This window comes from Varroa destructor, unplaced genomic scaffold (genome assembly GCF_002443255.2).
Source record: "Varroa destructor unplaced genomic scaffold, Vdes_3.0 BEIS01000004.1, whole genome shotgun sequence".
Lineage (NCBI taxonomy): Eukaryota > Metazoa > Arthropoda > Arachnida > Mesostigmata > Varroidae > Varroa > Varroa destructor.
Window position 1 is genome coordinate 4097532 of NW_019211457.1, and position 21556 is coordinate 4119087.

Consider the following 21556-nt stretch of genomic DNA (forward strand, 5'->3'; position numbering starts at 1 on the left):
CGTGTTTTACGCGATTACTGTTAATGCTCTTAACAACATAGACATAGTACGGCCGCATTTTTAAAGATCGTATGAAAGAGCAGTACAACCGTATATACATTACATACGTACAGCGCAATGTATATCGCAAAATCCTCAAAATGATCGCAGCTCTCCCATGTATCATAATTCCTGTGTATTCTACACCCAGACGTACGTCGTTTCTACATGGAACAGGAATAAAGTAAGATTAACCGGCTCTGCGATCATTGTGTATTATTTTCGCGCCTCAGGTAAAACTAGGATGCTGCTATTGACCGGCCGGCGCGTCCACTAGAAAAACTGCCGTCAACGGTGCCCCTGTCTGGCGCGGCTTGCCCCGTGCCGTCGGCGAATTGTCTGCGTGATTTATCGACTTCGTAAATTGAGTTTGTTAGCCTTTCGACTAAAATCCCCTCCTCACCCCCCTCCATTTGACTCCTACCAGGGGCCTGTTTGGCAAAAAAGCAGTAAATTGTAACACATAGTTGGTGTTTGTTCTCTAAGAGTGCATTTCCAAAGAAAACAAGTGGCATGTCTAAGTCTATTTAGATCAATTTGTAGTTGATAAACGATGCGGCGGTCGAAGTTATTCATTAGCAAGCTAGAGCGATATAATAACAATGACTAAACAAAAATATATTGCCTAGCAAATAATTATTTTGACAGCTAGCGTTTTTTTTTGTTGTTATTACTACTACTTGTGTAACACATCAGTTAACGCGTAAACTCTGGATACTGGACTTCCAAATGTTTGATACTACACAACGGTACGATATTTTTAAAAGAAAGAAAATTAATATTCCAGCTGGGTCGTTCTCACAGAATACCTGGCCATTTGGTGGCTATTATCATGAACGTCTACAAAAATCTCCCATAAACGCGACCAGCCAAAATGGCGCTGCTAGAAAACGCGTCATAGGCAAACAAATTCGTTCAAATGAAAAATCGACCCTTTCTATTTTCGTCCGTTTCTTTGCATTAATTAGACTTAATTTATTAATTTTTTTTCTCAGTTTTTACAAAAAATATATATTCACATTACCCTAGGAAAAGATAACACGGCAAACTAATGAATCGCCTTAGTCATTATTGCTACGAATTAAAACCCATATACGTATACTCTATGATGATTTTGGAAATGATGTACGCGCAGCAGACGTACTTTGCTACTGATTTGCTTGATTTCGGTATGTTTTCTGTTTCGCATCTATTTAATGCGGGTTTAATCAATGTCGAAAATGATACAGCGCGTATTTTTACAGTAATCATCGCGAGCAGCTTGTCAGTACCTGTATAATTTTCTATCTCAAAATGATAAAAATAGGAAAAATCGATTGTGGCTTCTGTCGAGAAAAGAGTAGCGTTCACCGCAGGTAGAAGTCTGCTCATACATATACGGTACATAAATATATACATCAAAATAGCACGCGTTTAGCATTGGTTACGCTGACATAATGTTCTTCGATTAATTAGCATTAGAAGAAAGTAATTGGATTCGATGAATCCTATATTACGGGAATCAAGCAATATGTTTTCCTTGTGCTCTACTATTTATCATACTTTGTAGTTGTCCAAGGAAAAAGGATAAGATTGATTTTTTTTTTAATTAAAGCAGCACAAATTATAAATAGCCTCGCTTAACGCCGACATTACCCCCAAGGAATGCTTTTAGAAGTTAGACAATTTCTCGATTCTGGTCGTTTGACTCAACTTTTTCATTGTTGAAAATTTTCCTGAGTCACTACGTTTGCCAGAGCATACACTTTGCGTCTATGTATGTATTTTCTCTACAGGTTGAACCGTTATGATCAATACGTTTACGTGGGTATGGGGATTACGGGCGAGCCACTATTGTTGCTGCACGACATGCAGTCGCATTTGGTTGGAATTAGCACGTCTCGGGTCTCGGTGTGCCCATTCCTGCACTCGAACAATACTTTGATCGTAGTATTAGCTGTTGGCACACAACACCAACAATCAGTAGTCGGCTGGTTATCTGAAAAACAACCGCAGTACAAAAAAAAAATTAACCCAAGCTGTAAGAAGTCTCGCAAAAATAGAGACGGCTGAGTCGCTTAACACCAATGCCTGGCGTAAAAGTAGAAACATAAGGAGTAAAGCATACGTAACGTTTGCTCTTGTGATTGTTTGCAAAAAAGACGCTTTATTCCCGGTATCTATATTATGCACGAAATAGAGGAAAATAGCAAATGAATTTGCCAAGAATCGAACACCAACTACTACTCATAATGAGGCCTTTTGTCACGGATCAGAGTAGGCCGATGGCGACGCGCGGTTTACAAGAAGTTTGCTTATATATATATATATATATATATGCGCGAATTCCCTATATATGAAAATGTCCGAGTGAATGTCACTGTACTAATATACTAATACTAATCAGAAACCAGAATTTAAAGCCTAGTATGAAGATGAATAGCGATGGCTGACCGCGCTGGGCCCTTCTTTCACACAGCCTCGATACGAGTCTACTAGGCAAACGAACTTTTCTGCCGTTACGATGATTACTGTTCTTGTTGTTTAACATGCCGTCAAAGGCACACAGTCGTTCACGTATCCATCAGTAGGCATTATGAATTGAATAGATGGTTGGATGACCTGGAGCCTCTGTCGTTGGAGTTTAACGAGTAGAATGACCTACATCTATGCTCCCCATATCATATGTTTAAGATGTCTTCTTATGTCTGGCATTTTCATTGGCAGGCATAGGTTGTTCCCTTGCGTACACCGCAGGCAACAATAGACTTATGACCAGGTGCCATTGGAACAGGCGCCCTTTGTTCCACAGCGTACACGGTGTGGGGGCACCGACAGGCGGTAGGTTCTTAGCCGGGTAAAATTTGATGGCACACCGAGCGTCCCTGCAGGAGTTCAGTTGAAAGCAGTCTGCACGTCAATAGACACGTGGATCTGCACGGCCAGATTCAATGGCATCTAGGAAAAGAGAGTAATCTTTAGCATTCTTCAGTATGACTCGGGAGCAATACGTTTCCGTCACATATTGAGTAGTTGCTTCGCCGTCCCATAATCTTCGTAGCATTCCTAGCGAGCTTATAGGTTCCCATCCATCCAAAGACGATTCTTCAAGCTGCCTTTCCCCAGTCGCTACGATCGCAGAGCGTCTGTGCACTTTGTAGAATTCTCTACTGCCTAGGTAAACGTATTTGTTTTGCTAGCAACGAATGTGAGTTTGTAAGCAGGCCGACCACTTTCTGGATCCTTCGTCGTAGCCAAACCTATAGATAGAGTAGGGTATTTTCCCCCCAGCTGTCGTTTATTTCCGATTCACTCTCTCATGCGTACATATTTGCTGGCTATATTTCACAGAACAAAATGCCAAACGGTACACCGGCAGATGCTGCTAACACGAAATAGGACCAACGAAATGCAACGCAAAGATTAGCTACCTGTTCGGCAATTGCGTCTGCCCCTCTAGCGTGGGGTATCGGTTATGGTTCGGCTCCTGGAAACCTAGACGGGTCACAACTTTACCGGTAAATGTATCTGGATCCCATACAGTTTCGCTATTGTCTACATCATGCAACTGTGCTGTTATTGTAGAAAATACGAATAGATCGAGATTTGTCTCTGATCATTCATCTGGAAGGTTGTGTGTCTTGCGAAAAGGATGCACTGAGATTCCACAGAAAATCAATTTTCGAAACCTAAGGCTTGCGATCATAATCGAGTTGCCCCCTTCCCAACATCCTAACGCAATAAATATCAATGAATCCTTAAAACTATCGACTCACTTGAACCTATGTGACTTGCACACACAGTAATAATCCAAAGGATGGTCAAGGAGTTTAACTATGCTAATGTTTCCTCTACATTACACTACGTTAACTCGTTTCATAGGAGTACAGTGGGAGACAAATCATGCGAGCAAATCTACCTGCTGGTCAACGTTGGTAAGTGTACATCTGTTTATATATGCATCCTTTTCGGACAACGGAATAATGCGGAGAGAACACGACGTGATCCTATCACTGAAGGCGCATACTTTTTCTGCTTAGATTCGAAAGGGCCATAGTGTACTCGTACTGAAGATTGGTGCAAATAAGGCAAAATAACTATCAGCATATAGGTTTTACAAATAAGGTCTAAATAGAAGACACATCGTGCCTTATTCATAGGACTACCCAACCGCTGTTCTTCAAATGTCTGAATACGGTAAAATGAAAGAATATCAAAAGCCTAGTAGGCACGTGATTGATACAGATTTCATATATGTCGGCCATTATAGCAACGAAAAATGCGTTTGGCACTTACATAGAAATCTCGAGCTTTACGTTCGATACGCATTGCTTTATGCGGCTGGCCCCTCCCACCGCCAAGTGGTGTCGTTCTACGCTCGGCTACTTTAACCTAGACCACCTAAACCTAAAAAGAAATCACTCTACGACTACATCATTACGGGGACACGTATTTCGTACTTACCGAAGGTAAATCGTCCATTCGATTTGCAATAACCGATGCACTCTTTTAAGTCGACGATTTCTTCGGGGTTGTAACAGGTGACACCTCTCTCATCTGCAAACCTGAAGTAGCGAAGTGTCTCACGTCTCGGCACTGTTCTTTCTTTGCATATTACTAACGAGAATAACAAAAAATACAGAACGATTAGAACCTTATAAAAGTAAGTCAATGATATATGTAAATGTTCAAAATAGGAAAAACCACTGCCTTATTTGTTGGCATTGATATATGATAAACATCCGGTGCAATATCGCTCAAAGGTCCTAAAATCCTAAGGGTTGCTTGTTATCGCATTGCAAGCCCGCAAACTGTTCGGTAGCAAAACCTGACAATATATTCTACCCACAAAATTAAACGTATATGCGAACTCTTTCGAGAAGGTGAAGCTGAAAATGGTTCATTGAAGTAGGATCAGCGGAATTTCTATCATTTAATATACTATACAGGCGTCACGACAAAGTCCTGTATGGCGTTTTTAAGGACCATGCATTCCTAGTCCCAAAACACATTTATGCGATGGATATGAGTTTCGAAGCAGGTTTATGTTTTCACATGACTTGAAACGAGACCAAGTCTCGCTCTGCTGACCTAGAACAATTTTTTTTTCTGTTCCTTTGAGTTCAACTCAATCAGCACTAGCCTACTATTATGAACTGAGCTGCGAGCTCGCAAGGCTTAACGGATGGCATAATCGATTTGGGCACAAACTTTGTGAACTTATAGAAGGCTATGAATGCGCGTAAGAACATAAGTCTCGATAAAATCAATTTGCCCATCTCGACCTGCTGGAAAAGATGGCGCTCATCAAAAAACGTCCGGCTTTGAGAAACCATTAAAGAAGTCAGCTTCAACCTGCACTATCCGCAAATCCGAAGCTGATGTATTTTAGTAACGCGGTGACGGATGAAGGATTGCGGTGTTTTAGAAGGCAAGATCTTTCTTTTCGCGTTGATGGTAATAGAAGAATCAAAGTGGGACAGTGGAGATTTCCCGAGACAGGAGAAAGCTATAAAAGTTTGGAAAATTTTGTTCAACAAAAATTACGATGAGTTCACTGTCTTGTTGGGGTTGCTTTAATGGAGATTGGTGCTAAGCAGAAATAAAATCTGACCCAGAAAACTTCCGACGGACGCCACGAAAGAACATGACGTGTATCGTATGAAAATATAACCCACTTTGGAGCGCTGTTAGTTAGACAAAAGATTAGCTTACCTCTTAATCCATCCAAAGCAGTAGAAATAATCATATTTTACCTAAAACGAAACGTACGCGAGGGGGGGAAAAGCAAGTCAACTATATAATATAACCATTTTCTAACATTGATTGATATATATTACGCACAGTTCACTTTATGGGGGCAAAATGCTTGTATTGCCAGTGCCCGTAGTTTAATTGCAGGGGCTTTGCAGCCCCTTTCATTAAACATTTCTATATGTTTGTATGTATGCTGAAAATTCCAATGACATCATTTGACTTAGCGGAAACAACATATGTTGTGTTTCATATAATAGTTTTGTACAAAAAAAAAAAAAAAAAAAAAAAACAGTTAAAATTTGTCGCAAATTCTACGAAATTGTGACAAATCATTATAGGCCAATAACAGTTGATGCCAGAACTGGAATCGAAAAGTCATCGAGACTACTTACAAGAAGCAGCTAGTTCGTCGTCCGCGGAGCACAACAAACTGAAAATAAGACAACGTTTATAATAAGCAAAACATGAATGTTGATCCAAATCGATCTATTTCCTTTGTGCCATATTAATTTAAAAAACCATTATAAGTTTAATCATTGAAAATGATGATTTCCATAACGTTAACGTTAACACTTATCCATTCTGTCCATCTGGTCTCTATTGAATTAGAGATCGAACAACATCTATTGCGTTGCTGGCAGATTTGTAATTAAATAAAGTCACAATAGCCAAACGGTGGACTGGTGATCTAAGTAAAGGTCGGCGAACTTTTTCTTAAACGATTTATTTAAATTATTTCTGTTGTTGGGTGGACTTTATCCGAATAAGAATAATTGATTAGTGTCCCTAAGATTTGAAACTAAAAATACACTGCGAAGTTTATTTCTCTGGCTAAAATTCTCTACGCGAATCGGAAAAAAAATGTACTTCAATATTGTATGCGTAAAGTCGACACCGCACTGGTTCATCCAGGGTTACAATCTTGTGCTCGACCCAACAATTGCGACTCATGAAGCGATGTCGATCAAATTCCCAGGTAAGTGGGACCCGTCATCGCGATTAGTAAACTAGTCCTACATCTGGACCTCTTCTATGAGTACCGGCAATGTCTACACAATATAGTCACCGCGGAACCACAAGCAATTGATTTCTCTATGGATTAGTTTTTCAGTCAACCCAATTGTACAAAGTGAGCATCATCAGCTCGTACTTGTACGGTTCTGGGTCAAAGAGAAGCAGTAGGGTTCGACACCTCCGTTAGTGATGGACATCGCTAATTCTTGTCATTCTCACGAAAATTTGCGATTGATACAATCGGTTCTGGGCGGTGAAAAAATGGTCTTTTGCGACATCTGTTTTGGACAAGTCAGTGTAATATACATATGTATTTATCTGTGCATGATTTGTGCAGGTCGCGACACAAGAATGGACACTTTGGATATCCTCTCATTATATTGTGCATATAATTCTACGCTGAGTGCTCCCTTAATTATCTACTGGTCTTTGTATTTGTTTTTATAATTTTTTTGAGCTTCCGCAAAAGGAAGTTTATGATTTGGTAGTATAACGCAGTACGAATGATTTGACCCGACATGTAGAACTAGCTGATAATAATGTGCATAAATAGAAAAAAATATAATAAGCAATTGTGATAATTACCTAATAAATAATTCAGAAGGCTTTTGAGGTTCTTCGCCTTAAAGTAAACGTCTACATTTAAGTAAGCAAAGCAAGATGTCGGACAAATACATCATCTATTGATGCATAAACTAGGCAGTCAGGGAACAACTGATTTTTACAAAACAACACCCAGAACAACCTTTAATAGAGAGTTCTCGTAGTTAGAATTTCTCAGCGAGTTGTTAAATAGACAGAGCAATACTTAGCGGCAACTTCTTTATATATATATATATAAACGTTTCTAATCGGATCGTTTTCTAGAGGAGAGCTAGGAAATAGCGGGCCGTCTACGGTAGTAGCAGGGTGTTCGAAGCTTTAAATCGATCAATATCAGATATTACATACGTAAGGTTCGTTAGTAGCGGCTGAACGCACAGTTTGTGGACGTCGCTTGCCAGCTCTCGGCTATAGCCTATTTAGATAGAGACATGCTTACGGACAGGGTTCCACGTTAAGCAAGAGTTGTACGAGACAAGACTTGCCATATATATACATATATATATGTATTGCTATATACATATATATATATATATATATATATATATAGCAATACAGTAGCGCATTGTGCAAACAAAAGGCGGATATTTATTCCGATACTGACGTAATTAGGTAGACACTGGATACAATTTCGCTCGATCGCTACGGAGCGTTTTCTCACACTATCGAACTATGGTCCACAATCGAAAATAAATAGCCGTGTCAAATTTGGTCACACCGCTTGTGCTAGATGCCCGAATGGGGCCCACGGGTTGTTTTCGACGTAAAAACTCTATTTATCCATGTTAAAAAATACAATATTAAGCAGTTGACAACAAATTCAGTGCTACAAAAATTCGTATCATTTAAGTATGAAAACGATCTTTTCGGCTAGAGCGTCGAAAACAAAAGTGCGTTATCTTGACGACACAAATTGTGTGAAATCTATTTTTACCGCATCATCACGTGAGCATTTTCGTTCTACTGCGAAATCTTACCTTTGATAGGCCAGCAGTACAAGGAAGCAAAACACGTAGACACGATCCATCGCTATGCCGTCCCGTCGAGCTGGGCTTCCTCGATTTTTACATAAGTCTATTACTGTACCAATTTAATTAAGTTATTGTATTCTGCACAATTCTCTAGGGCATCAACTTGGCCGACAGGTTTCCGCTGTCAGCCTGCCTTTCCGCGTCTCGGCTACGGCCGCTACTGCTGATCGAAACGATATGGCTGGAACAAAACTAGGATCGCTATGCGCTAGTCTTCAAGCTGTAGCAGCTAAAGTACTGCACGCACGTTGGGATGTCTCTCTGTTCGTAGAATAAATACTATTTGTTCATAAAGAAACAGAAGGAGGTTCACCGAGCGGGAGAGGGGTGAGCCCTGTCACCGAGCTCTTTCTCCGTGCGCTATGCGAGCATCTCTGGTGCCTCGATTGTGGCGACACTGGGGGGTCCAGTCTCCAATAACCTGGCGGACGGTGACGAAAGCCGGCCTCTGCCGTCTCTCTCGGCTCGAGTAGATGCGGCGGCACTCACATTCGGTCCACGCGTCTCTCGTTATAAATAGCGAGATCCCACCGGGACATGCGAACGCTCTCGCGAGCAGAGCGATAGATAGGCAAACCTGTTCTAGTCACATTTAATCATCGTCGTCGTCGTCGTTTTAGAGCGAAAATTGTTCGGAATATATATATATATGTATATATAACTTAACCTTGCTATACTATTCGGACCCACAACGAACGATACATGTTGAATTAATGGAGCTTCATTTTTTCGGGTGCTGCTAGATAGGCTGTTTTTCTGCCCTGCATCGATTTCCTGAGCGTGATTTTTTTTGGCTATTCAAGTCACGAATCTGAGGCACCCCAGAGCCAACGCACCGGTACGGCCTATAGTTAGGTGAGTTCAACGTTGGACGATCTGGCGTCGTGAGCATGAAGTGTCGATTCGTTGGCTTGGAAAAAAGGGAGCGCAAACAAACCAAACCGAGCGATAATATTCCTTCAATGATAATTTTATTATTAATTATGTGAACGATAGTCATCAATGGTAGTCGAGTGTTATACGAATGCTACCATGAATGTCATTTGATTTAGATCAATTCAAAGTCCTTCTTAAATTGGTCTCTAAATGTTTGAAGTCAGCTTTGTTCCGATTTTCTGCTCCTCGTAAAGAAACAATCCTGTGGCTAAGAACTCTGAACAGCGGATCAGCAACAGAAATGTGGCAATCGACCAAAACGGACGTCATGGAGCAAACTGCAGTTCGGGGCATTCAAACTATTCCTGCGCAAGCCTGGGTTAAGTCACATTTTTCGTACCTGCTTCCGCAAGCATTGACGATCACATATTCAACACGGCTCTTGACAAGAAAGCTTTTCAGACACGAAATATAATACGCACAAATTATTGGAGAATCGAGAAGGCATCGTACGTCAGGCCCTAGCCAGCAGACAGCGGCATAATGGCAAAGAGTACAGCGTTTTTATCTGAGGCACCAGGCGGCCACAGCATTCTAACAGATAGCTCATAGAGAGGCCAGTTCAATTCATTCAAAGCTGCCACTAGGTTTTTCCACCGTAAATGTACACCAAATAAACGAACGTGAAAGTAAACCTTCTGCTCTGCACGGTCTCCTCAGCAGACGTGCGATGCACGCAAAGTCAGCCAGAGTTGTGCCAAAGCATATAGCCATTCAATGATCTGTACAATTTAGAGTGTAAACGCCCTGATCGACGATACTGTGAAATATTTATCGAATCAGAGTAAGTTCTTTGCTTTTCGCTAGGAGGCGTTGCTGTTCCGTAGATTGAATCAATCTAGTACATAGGCGGACAATATTTTCATAGTGGATCTCTCGACAATATCGTTTATATAAAAAGACTGACACGCGCTTACATATGTTCATGGGCACCAAACATAATATCACGTGGTTATTTCACTGCGTGTGTATTTGGTGTAGATGTTTAGCTCGGCGGGAGTGGATACATGGTACGGATAGCTGCTTGGCTTTTGGTTGAAACTTAGGCTGAAAAAATAGCGTCGGAACTGTTCGGTCAGTAGGTGGTGCTTCGAGAGATAACGCTTGTTTTGGCCGGCTCCGTTTTTGTCTTCGTTAAGTTTTTGGAATCTACGATATCGTTTTCGAATGCGCTGAGAAAGCAAACTGAGTGGTGGCAGCCAGCTGTCGCAGATACTGCGTTTGTATTACGTTGGCCTTTTTGACGCGTGGCCTTTGAGGGCCGGACTTTGAGAGACCATAATGTTACGCGATTTCAGCAGAATGATTTGCTCCCTGGAGCTTCATGTCATGTGGCTAGCATAATTACTGTGCACATGCATTACCATGATAACAAAAGATAACCACCTACAATAGAAATCGTCCATGATAAGAAAATGTGCCCGCATTAGGTTGTCTTCTAGATTTGTATAGTGTTTACTTGCAAGATTAGATAATCTTGCGTCATTAGCTGGACGTCATGCAGGTAGCAGTGTCCTCAATAGGCCGCTAGTGTTACACGTAGCGACTTTTACATTCCGTCATTGAACCTAATCGACATCTGTTTCTGCAAAGATCGGAAGAGGTCATAGTCTGATGTGCAAGATCCAGGCTAGATGGCGGACGCAATCAAATTTCCCACCCAGACTCTTTGAGTTTTTGTCAGGTAGCGGGAAATGTGGTCTGGCGTTGAGCTGGTAAAAGACGACGTCGTTCCTGTTCACTACCTTATTCGTGATTTATTTCAATGGCTTGTTGTGATCTTGCTAGTTTTTGATAGCAAGAATCCAGCTAGTTCGTTTTATTAGGAGAACACAACCCTTTTTTTTTTTCGCTCCAAACACACGGCGTCATTATCTTCGCTGTCCGTTTCGATTTTACCAGAGATTATTGACCTTTTTTTTTGGTGGTCGCATATTATACCTATATATGATTCGTTATTTGCGGCCTATGATCAGCCGGTTTCGGAATGGCCCGATTTCATTGAATCTGTATGGGGTTTCGCAGGTCAAAATACGATACGGTCAAATCGGTTATTTCAGTGTGTTGAACTCCCAGACATTAGACGTTTGTTTGTAGCCGCTTGCTTGTAAATGTTCCATTGACGTTTTTCGTAATTAGTCGACAACTGCTTTCACGCTTCGAAAAAAAAAAACAAAAAAAAAACCAGAGCGCCAGTACCATCGGTTGTCAGGCCCAACTGTCTTCCGATAGTACATGCTGTCCATAAAGAGCACACACTTTTATGAGCCTGGACAAAATTTGCGCTTTCATTGCATTAGATAGCGATATTTTGCTATCCGCGGGGCGATCTATTCTAAGTCTATAACAATTTCACTACAACACATTGACTATTAATTACTATATTATGAAAAGTCATTTAGTCCGAAATATTGGCAATAGTTTTTTTTAACAACGTAGTATTCTACGTCATACATCAGCTAAGACTTGAATAAGAATTTAACAAAGTAAGATTAATTACTCCTGCTTTTCTTTTAATCAGATCTGGTAATGCGCAACCCCTCGATGGTGGCTGATCATTCCAACGAGCCATACACATGTTGAATTCATATTACAATATGATACTAGGTATACATTCGAAAAGTTCACTCATGTGTATCTTGTTTTGTACACTCTCGGTTGAGGAACTGGGCAGTCAACTTAGCGTGGCAACTAAACGCAATCCTTCGTGGTCAACTTCACATAGGCAATATTGTTGGGCATATCTAAATAAATGTATCGGCTAATTCACTTAAAATCTGTAATGATTTTACTTATCGACGCTTGTCGTATCCTACGAAATTTGGGTTGGACCAAATGAAAGCTCCCCTCCACTCCATATATTAGTCCCAATGCTTATAAATTTGAAGCTTTTCTGAGCTGAAGTTCGTTGAACCGTAGTCTTCCTCTCACAAATGCTATATAGTGCGATATCTCGCTGCAAAGTCAACCTCGAAGCTGTAGAGGTCATCGAGGTTTCCTTCGTCAGAAAATCCTTTATTGCAACCAGCCCCACTTCGAAAGGTCGGTTTCCATCTGCTCAGGCTTCGTTATGTATGGTTAAGACAATACTAAAGTCCTCTGAGAATGGCTCAGGCCTCTGACTAATAGCTTCTGAGCAGCCAATCGTTTGATAACAGAAAGCCACGATATCTACGCCGTTCGTTGTCATATTTGAGCTGTAACTAAGATAAGAATATGAAAATGATATAATGAAAATTTCTCGTCTGCAAAATGTCTAGCTTGCGAGCAACTAAAGCGCCCTACCATATCCTACGTCTGTATATTGTATAACGTGGCTTTAATATTGTAAACTTATTTGATAAACGGCAGAACTCTAGCATAACCTATCCCGGATCTCTATGTGCTGTTCGCTAGTTCCGCTTAGAGCCACTGAAATAGGCAACGGATACTAGAGATTTCGTTCTTGCTATGTTTTCTCCCGTAGATGTCCTGATGAATCTTGTATCGAACAGATTTTTTTTAAAATTGCCCTCATCCGAGACGTTGGAATGAAAAAAAGGGTACATAGTTATATATATGCGCTGAACGTGCACGGTATTCGGCGTAAATTAGGACATCGTTAAAAGGGGACTATTTGCCCTAGGGGCGCATGCGTCCATCCGTTATTATTGGTAGTAGAAAAAAGCCTGTTCGATTTGGCTCATTATAACGGAAGTTCAGAGGTCGTTTTTGAAATATGAACGAAGATCACCGAGTATCGAAGATCTCCGCGCTGGACGAAACTTTACCAAGGTTATAGACTTTTGCCAAAGCTACGCGAACAACAGGACAGGGAATCGTCCCAAAGAAACTAGTCGGCAAGGTGTGCCCTTTGGTAGTTGAAAAAAACGTACCTGTGGACACAATGGCTTCAAGGTTTCTTGAAGAGTTCCATTATGATTCTATAAAATAAAGTCGGAAAGAAGTTCCCTTAGCATAAGGAGGCAAAGACATTAGTGCCATTTGCTCGCGAATTCTACGAAGCACAAAACAACAGGCCGTCCCACATTCAGCGACCCAAAATCAATAGCGGGAATAGTCCTTTACTTATTCACGATTCAAAAGGTATGTTAAGTTCAGTGAACGAGACATTATACCATCTTCAGGAAAGCGTATCTATAGCAAGAGAATATTACTTGAATATTCTAGAAACGATGTCGTAATCTTAGATGGTTGTTACGTTGCGTAATCAGCGATACTCGGACATGAAATCCAGTCACCTGTTCTCACTTACAACACAAAGAAATGCGGTCTTTGCCGTGAGTTTCTAATATAGCTAGCTTGACTTTATAATACGCCTTAGTAATCAATTATTGTAGAATGTGCAAGAAAAATAGTCGTTTAAATGCACAGTGTAAATCTGCACATGTTTTTTTTCTGACATCATCGAAAAAAGAAAAAAAAAAAAACAGTAAAAATTTCAACGATTGTAACAATATACGGTATATGGCAAGATCGAATTTGATCGTTCGCCACTTGCGAGTGAATCTGAATCTGTTCAGCCTTTGAGCGTAGATTAAGCGGTTCTAATTTTCGAGCGGGGATCGAAAATTCAGTTAAATAGCCTTCGCAGAGTGAATTCAACGTTCTTTCTTTTATCGGATAAATAGCCGATGCTATGCCTCTTTTAAAAGACGACCTAAACAAGTGACCCTCAATCCCGCAGTCGCGCAGACGACCACGCTGAGCGCTAAGCGGACCTCAGCTGCCGCCAAACATGCACTAAGCGTCGGACATATGCGTGTCCGGCCGAAGAACTTAGCCCCTAAAAAATCATAGGTATCAGGATAGATCTCGAGCGTTCACTTATCTGTAACGTTGAAGCAAACGTTCCACTATGCTATCTACACTTCGTAGAAGCAACAAATTTACCCAATACGATTACGGTTCGACCATGAAGCGAAAATGGCGCTGTAAAATTTAGTTTTTTCGACGACCATCTCGGGGTAGCGCTGCTCCGAACGGGACGCATGGGCTATATGCGCGTGTCAGTGTAGCCCTTATCCTGGATTCGAATTGGCACTTGCTTATATAGTGAAAAGAGAAAACGTCCATACAGGGGCTTTTGTCTCATGCATGCTTAAGTTGTCGACTGATTGCAGAGCGATTTTGCACTCAGTTAAACATATAACTAACATTGGGTTCTGGGCTCGTTGAGACACGCCCAGGAATGAGAAAGTCACGCGAGAGGTGCATCTTTTAAAGACACGGTGTGTAGTACCGGTAGCCTATCCCATGATTACGACGAGACGAAACGAGTTATCACGTGCGTGATATGCGGGTATGAACAGTACCCCTGTCCCAGTGTAGAAATTAGGAGGAAATCAGTATGTGTATAGGAAGATAATAAGCATTTACGGGCGGCGCATATCGTAGATAGTTAGTTACCTTGAACAAAGGTGGAGAAAAGGTAAAGCTTCGCTAGAGATAATTTGCATTTATAATAATATGAGGCCAGGTCGAAGGGACGAAGTTTGGGAATGATTTCTTGCTGAGCAAAATCAAATAACCAACTGCGGTCATGCATTTTGTGTATATGTTAACGGAATATCGAATTTCTTGAAACTATATTTAACGTTATCTTTCTTATTGTTTTTCAGCCAAACGAATAAAATGTATTAAGCTCAATGTACAATAAAAAGCTTAAAGATGTTTTCTATAATGTTTCCTTGTCCATTATTGATTTTATTACAACAAACCACAACTGTCAACTGCTGCTACGTATTGTTTTGGATATTATGTATTGGACGCCATCGGTGAGTCCTATCGGTGGAAGGTGTGTACGGTCGTATCTCATTGTAGAAATCATAGAGAAAACAAATTTTGCATGGACTTTAACTGCACTATCTGTACTCATACAAAATCGTCGTGTTACCTAAAATATTATACAATGCTTATTCAATTGATCAGATGCTACAATACAATCGGTAATTCGAACAGAGTATATACTCTGTTATTAACTTGCTCGTGTTCTCCGGTAGGTTGTACGTCCGTCACTTAAGCCTTTGTGCTTTACGTTGTTGGTCTGTCTACAAGACATGAAATAGATCATATCACACTGCCCCACCATTCCACCTCTAATGGCCGACCGTCATCCTTCACTTCTTAGGCCAGTAGATTAAGTAATCATATCGCAACCTCTATATATGTACGAGGCGCTTTGTTTTCCTTGAGTGGGAGTCGGGGCTTAGTCTATATGGAAACTAGAGATGTGTAGAATCTTCCCTGTGGCCGTTCTGGGAATCCTTTGACAAGCGCCGGCCACGAGGCTATTCACACAGACTTGTTAGACCTTAAGCGGTGAGCCTGCAAGGCTTCGGCGATCTTCCGAGAGCCTGCTCTGTGTTAACCGAGAAGCTCAACCAGTTCCCCTCTGCTCCTTTTGCCTCTTAGTCTTTAGTTGACCTTGCAGGCCCGCCACTTACTGACTACTCGGCCTATCCAACTTTTCTGCAGGCCAGCTGCTCCACTACTCTCTAGTCATCATATGTACCATATACAACATATACGCAGGGCTCACGTTGACCTGTTCTTCCTATATCTTCTGCTGTCTCTACCGGAGCTTTTCCGCTATCTCTTTCTCTACGACTGCTAGTGCTCCTGCTTGCAAAGAGCACCAATGAGTCCATGAGTGGAGTGCAGACAGTCGAATAAGCGACCATGCAGACTGGCTCGGAATTTGCTTTGATCTCCATGAACTAGCTGTGGCCCCACAGTTCCCCGGAGCGCCTGCTGGGGGAGCTGAGATTCGATTGGCTTCAATGCAGGATGTTATGCCTCTGCCGGCAGAATCAACTGGCGGCAGAAGTCGACGCGGCTCAACCACTTGCCTGAGTACCGGCAGTCCATGCGATTCTCTGCCTTTCTGGATTATGATGACGAGCAAAGGAAGATCCTATTATTTCGCTTAGAGGCCGAGCCACGCAGGCCGATTTCTGGTATGGAGTCCTCCTCCCCCAACGCCTCGCTGGCTGTACCCTTGCGTTCACTACCATTGCGCCCACTGTTTTGCTATTGAGCCACCGAACGATGAGAGCGACTAGAATGCGTCCAGCACACTCCTCCACGTATTGCCTGTCCCTCGAATGGAGAAAGAAATGAGGGATCTGAGATAGAGGAGATGGAAAAAACGGACGAGCATACACAGATAGAGAGAGAAAGACACAGAGACACCCGCGAAATTGAAACGCTGAGGAAGGCTATACTAGTAATACTACTACTATATATGAGCCTTCAACAAGCCTGATCCCTTTGGCATCGAGATAACTAGCCTTTTGTGGCCGCCGGAGATCTCACAAACGATTACACACGGTTTGGTTCTAACACACACCTTCTGCAAACCGTGGAAGCGCTTGCCATCTCCTCAAACCACAGTTGGCAGGGGCAGGCGTACTCAAATGCTGCAGCTATCTTCGATTGTATCCCCAGCCACACGCACAGACAAGCCGTTTTCCTGATTGGCTTTCTATTAGCTTTTTCTTTTCCTGTTCTTCATAATGGTAACCTGTTGATACCATAGCCGTCACTCGACTTGTCATCTCTCCACCGGGCCAATGATCAGCATTGCTTTTCTATGTCGTTTTCGCTGCTGCTACTGCTGCTACCGAGGGCAACTATTCCTCCAGTTGTGGCCAACTATACTTTTGCCCCTGCTAACTCAATCCCATAGAACTTATTTGCCCTAGGTCTGTCTTTCGTTTCGAGGTACTGCCTAGATAGCTATATATTGACGCCAAGGCGCTATAGACAGATCGACAAACAAAGCGCAGCTGCAGCTGTCTATGGAGATACCTTCTGTTTAGAAGCTGTGATGCATGAGGCTTGCCTTTTGACAAGCCACCATGACGGCCGACCCTGGTTATTGTTTTTTCTCGTCAAGTAGCGGCCTTGTTCTTACCGATGACCAGGCCTGATTTGGTTGCAAGGCTTGCAAGTCAGCCGGCCGAACGACTGGTGGGATCGACCTAGCGAAGCCGTGCCAGCAGTACTTCATCTTTTACTCTATACAGAGCTGAACGTAGTTTCCTGACGACTCCAGAAGTAGTGATGGTAGTAGTTCGCCCCCCGCCCTTTCCCAGTAACCCCATCGTTTTTTGCCTGCCTCAACCCGTTGGCCCGGAAGAGTCAGTCGAAGCCGTACCATAACGGCTAGGGCATCGATGCTAGATTGTAAAGATTGACTGCAACTGGCGTATCGCATTCTTACCCGACCCCATAGAGATCTTTGGTAGTCCCTATTTCTTGCTGTGTAAGGGCCTGTCTTCATTTGTCGTCCACTCATACGTTCCATACAAGCTACAATGATACATCTCCCATTTCAGCTGTGGAAGTACATTCGATGATGATAACTTGACTGATGTGGCGGTGGTGGATCTATAGTAGTTTTTCCTTTTTTTTTTTGTTTGTTTTAGCTATATTCGTTACTCGCGATGGTTGTTAGGATGCTGCTGACTTCCTTTTGGATGCCTTCAAGAGGTACAGACTTATCAATTACTGCCTTTGTATAACTAACTGGGCTACGTGTAGAAACTTTTGAGAAATAGGCGCTAATTAAAATAAAAGGTTAAAGAAATAAAACAGGTTCGGATGATCAAATGCGATGTCGTTGGCTTTCACCTACCAGGAGAGCTTGCCACTAGCATAAAAAGGAAGTGCTAAGGAGATTCGTAAGTTGCGTTTTGTGGTATGGCTGGGATAGTCTTGATATTTTCCTTCATATTCACGTAATACTATTATTACGGGCTATGAGCAGCGATACTTCAGAGATTTCTGAGTGCCCAAACGTTTGAACTTGAACTGCCAGATTTGAACTTTTTCCTTAACCTGCGCTGCCTCAATTTTTTGTCTCACTATTGCGGATATTAGTGACCTGTTGTCTCGGTCGTCGAGAAATAGAAGCCAAACGCAGAAATAAAGTGTACATGAAACCAGTGAGAAACATAATCAAAGAAAAAGGACGAGGAAAGCCTATTTGAAATAAACTGTGAAGATACAAACACCACCGAGATCGGCACGATGATCGGCTCGTACACGCATCAGTTAGCTACAGGTAAGTCCATACTACTGGCTACAACCGGGCACCGATAACACAAAGTGGAAATGTGTGTTTACGTTAAATGATATAGGGGTGAAGATGTGCCCTGTCGAGAAACGGTGAGCGGAGCTGTTTAGGCTATAGGTGTTTAAGGCGGACTTTGCAAAAGTATGAAATGAATTTCTGCATAATCGGCTTAGTTTAGACGCAAGGGTCATTAGATGATGTGTTTGACAATTCCACATATATCTGCGTGGTCCACAGCGGACTCTATGACAATTTTTTTTTTTAGTTTAGTACAAATTTAAGTTCTCACGCTAGAAATTCCGTCACGTGCTTTCTTAAGTCTTACGGCAACGCTGCTGGAGATGCACACATCCCTAAGGCGAAGTCACCAATCGATCAAGCAGGCCTTCGGTGACACTGTACAATAAACTCTTAGGATTTTTTCACTTGATTTTACAGTTGTTCTTTGTTTGACTGAGCGATCATAAAAAACAAACAAGCAAGTAAAGAAAATTACAAATCAAGGGAAATAACCAGCTAAAACAATTTGGTTACTAAGTAAAAGCACTACAGTTTTTGAGCGAACTATAGCGTACGTAATACAGCAGCCTTTTACTGTGATGAACTTCGAAGAAATCAATTTTTTAATTGACCTCTAACTGTTGATATTAGTGTTTCGCACAATATAAATAAATGACTATGCAGAGAATACCGTTAAATACTTAGGGTTAATCCATCACTCAACGAATACGTCGTTTCCGTCTGTGATCACGCAGCAGATAGTTCCTTTTAAACATGGAATCAAACAACGTATCAGAACAAAACCGATATAGTTCTAACTAATTTTTTTATAGCAATTCGGAGACTGTCAACAAAAGCCATGAGAAAAAAAAACTGAGCAAATTGCTTTTTTCAGGGTAGGCAACTTACCATAGGGTAACATGTAAGTAAGTCCCCATAATAGCTTTTATAAAGCTATAATAGAGTAAGATTTTACCTGCCTATCTTAGGGACATGCTGTGGTCTAGCTTCGAACCCGGACATAGAGAGACAGACAGCCCGCGTTGAGTGTCCGGTGGGGAATGCCTAATGGCGATACCGGACGAAGCATAGAGAGTAATGCGATAAACCAATATTAAGAACATGCTTAGAGTGGACCTCATTATCACGTAGGAATTTGTTTATTTAAACCGATTTATATTGTGCTTACCGTTCAGTAGGTATAATTGACTTATATACAGTACTATTGAAGTACAATAGAAGAAAAGAATTACTAAGCTGTACCGGATAATAAAGCGGCGGTCAGCTCTTGGCAGCGGACTTCATTGGGCAGGTTTCAGCAGGACGTTTCGGCTACATAGATAGTATGTAACTAAGCACATTGCTGATAACACGAAGTAATCGAGCCGATAGAAATAATCGGGTACGTGTTGAGTGATAACCGTGAATCTGTGCTTCCGAACACTATTGCAATAGGCTCACGGTCTAAAAAGATAAATTAGTTAAATTAGACTCAAGTCTGTAGTTAAAAAAACCAACTTTTCAGTTAAGAGAAACGTGGATTACCAATTGAGGTTATGCCAGGCTTAGATTTAAGCCTCTCTTTTCCCAACCGCGAACCAATTTTTATTTAATCTAGATTGCCCAGACAGCTTCGTTCTTTGCCCCCTTGTTTTCTCTAGCCTAGTGTAGAAACTGGGTCCATGCAGAGCTTTGACTGTGACATGACACAAGCAATGTTATCTTATTCTACAGTCTTTCTTTGTCCCATGTCCATTTATCCTCTGAGATTGCTCCGCTGCAATCATCTAAACAACAGCATGTAACGGTAAACGTTGATAACACCTACGAGACAACAGCCAGCAACCACTGCTGGAATGGGTCGTTGGTTAAGCTGGCCTAATCAATTCGATCGTATCCCAGTCGTTAGTCAGTTACCCGCCTCTCTATCGAACTGCAAGAAGACAGCTGCTCATCCGTCTTTAGTAGAATGATGTAAGTAACCGTAGCCTCGTCTGCAACAATGGCTAAACAACCTTCACGGCGCCGAAGACAAATCGGGTTAGTTAGTGATTTGCCTTGTACGTCCTAGGCTCCTTCTTAACTAGTTGTTCCTTGGCCTGTTTTAGTTGTGCTCGTCGTTTTAGCCTTCTTTTCGGACATCAGCTTCTTTCGTTTTATTGACGAAGCCTGGAAGTTTTTGGCAAAAAGGCAAACCGTTGCCGACACGTTATCAAGCCTCGCTACGACGATATTACGAAAACCGCTAAGCAACAACCTGGCAGCAATGCAGGTTAGGAGGTTTGTTATAGAGAGGCAGGGGCTAAGGAATGTGTAAGGGAAACACCAGTAAAGGCGCTCCAGCATTGCGGGTCACATGTTGGAAGGTAGAAATCCTTTACTGCCGCTGGTAAAGGCCTGACTTTACTGCTATTTGAGGAAGAACGCAGAAGTAGCAACACAGGAAAGGGGAAAATCGGCCCAGACTCGGCTTGCCTTAGTGTAAGCCGCTTAGGGTTACGTCGCTGTATTAGCTGCATGTGTTGTCTGCTTGAATTACAGTAGGAACATACAGGAAACGCTATTCATACGATATTATTCGTATCGTATATGTACGCATTGGTTTTGGCGTGAAAGCCCGCTGAATGGAAAGTCTGTCTGTCCGGTCAGGAAGGTACCGTCAGCGAGAAGTCCTTCTGAACTCCCTATATTGAAAAGGGGGAATGTGCGCACAAACGACCTGGAGACTCAAAAGCTGCCAGGGCGCTAGGGTCGATCCGTTAAGTTTCTACTAATCAAGATGGCTTTAAAGAAAGCATGTCGCTGGGCGTACGGGGCGAAGCTTCGCGTGTTGTCCACGTATTTGTGGGTACCTTCAAGAACATTGAGAGCTGGAAGACCTTTCTTCTGTGTTGCAACGCGCCACTGACGACGGCGACTGAAATCTGATCAACGGCCAGCGTTTTTCAAAGTGTAAGTAACGGCAATCGTGGCAGGAGTATGACCACAATTCCCACAGGTGTATAGTTAAATGTTGACTAGGAAGCAACACTGAGAGGAGCGCGCCCCTGGGTTCAAAATAAAATCTACACAGAGGACCAAAGTGTATTACAGAGCCGTGGTGAGTGACGATGGT

At 42.1% G+C, this 21556-nt stretch overlaps 1 protein-coding gene and 1 long non-coding RNA gene across 4 annotated transcripts in view; one reads left to right on the top strand and one right to left on the bottom strand.

Moving 5' to 3' along the window:
- Positions 1–973: 973 nt before the first annotated feature.
- On the bottom strand, positions 974–9975 carry LOC111250021 (uncharacterized). Of its 3 annotated transcripts, none has more exons than XM_086988845.1 (5): positions 8370–9975; positions 6168–6205; positions 5734–5774; positions 4483–4635; positions 974–2017 (listed from the first exon to the last, which is right to left on the bottom strand). In XM_086988845.1, exons 3-5 carry the CDS (start codon positions 5765–5767, stop codon positions 1839–1841), a joined length of 366 nt encoding a protein of 121 aa, XP_086844971.1. In that variant the 5' UTR covers positions 5768–5774; positions 6168–6205; positions 8370–9975; the 3' UTR covers positions 974–1838. The 3 variants fall into 3 exon arrangements, with proteins under 3 accessions (XP_086844971.1, XP_086844970.1, XP_022660341.1); XM_086988844.1 differs by lacking the exon at positions 5734–5774 and having other exon boundaries at positions 8370–9000; positions 9782–9971; XM_022804606.2 differs by lacking the exon at positions 5734–5774 and having other exon boundaries at positions 8370–9971.
- A 20-nt stretch (positions 9976–9995) lies between these two features.
- The window catches only part of LOC147755751 (uncharacterized), a 49126-nt gene continuing 37565 nt past the window's right edge, over positions 9996–21556 (top strand). Inside the window, exons 1-4 of the long non-coding RNA XR_015327559.1 lie at positions 9996–13445; positions 14981–15156; positions 17792–17855; positions 18246–18429. This is a non-coding gene — a long non-coding RNA (uncharacterized LOC147755751). The remainder of the gene's footprint in view (positions 13446–14980; positions 15157–17791; positions 17856–18245; positions 18430–21556) is intronic.

Excerpts from the sequence above, each read along its gene's own strand:
- LOC111250021 (XM_086988844.1), bottom strand. The coding sequence starts at position 8,419 with ATGGATCGTGTCTACGTGTTTTGCTTCCTTGTACTGCTGGCCTATCAA. Across the intron at positions 6,206-8,369 it reads GTACTGCTGGCCTATCAAAG|TTTGTTGTGCTCCGCGGACG; the intron begins GTAAGATTTCGC and ends TCTTATTTTCAG. Across the intron at positions 2,018-4,482 it reads GAATGGACGATTTACCTTCG|ATAACCAGCCGACTACTGAT; the intron begins GTAAGTACGAAA and ends GTTGTTTTTCAG.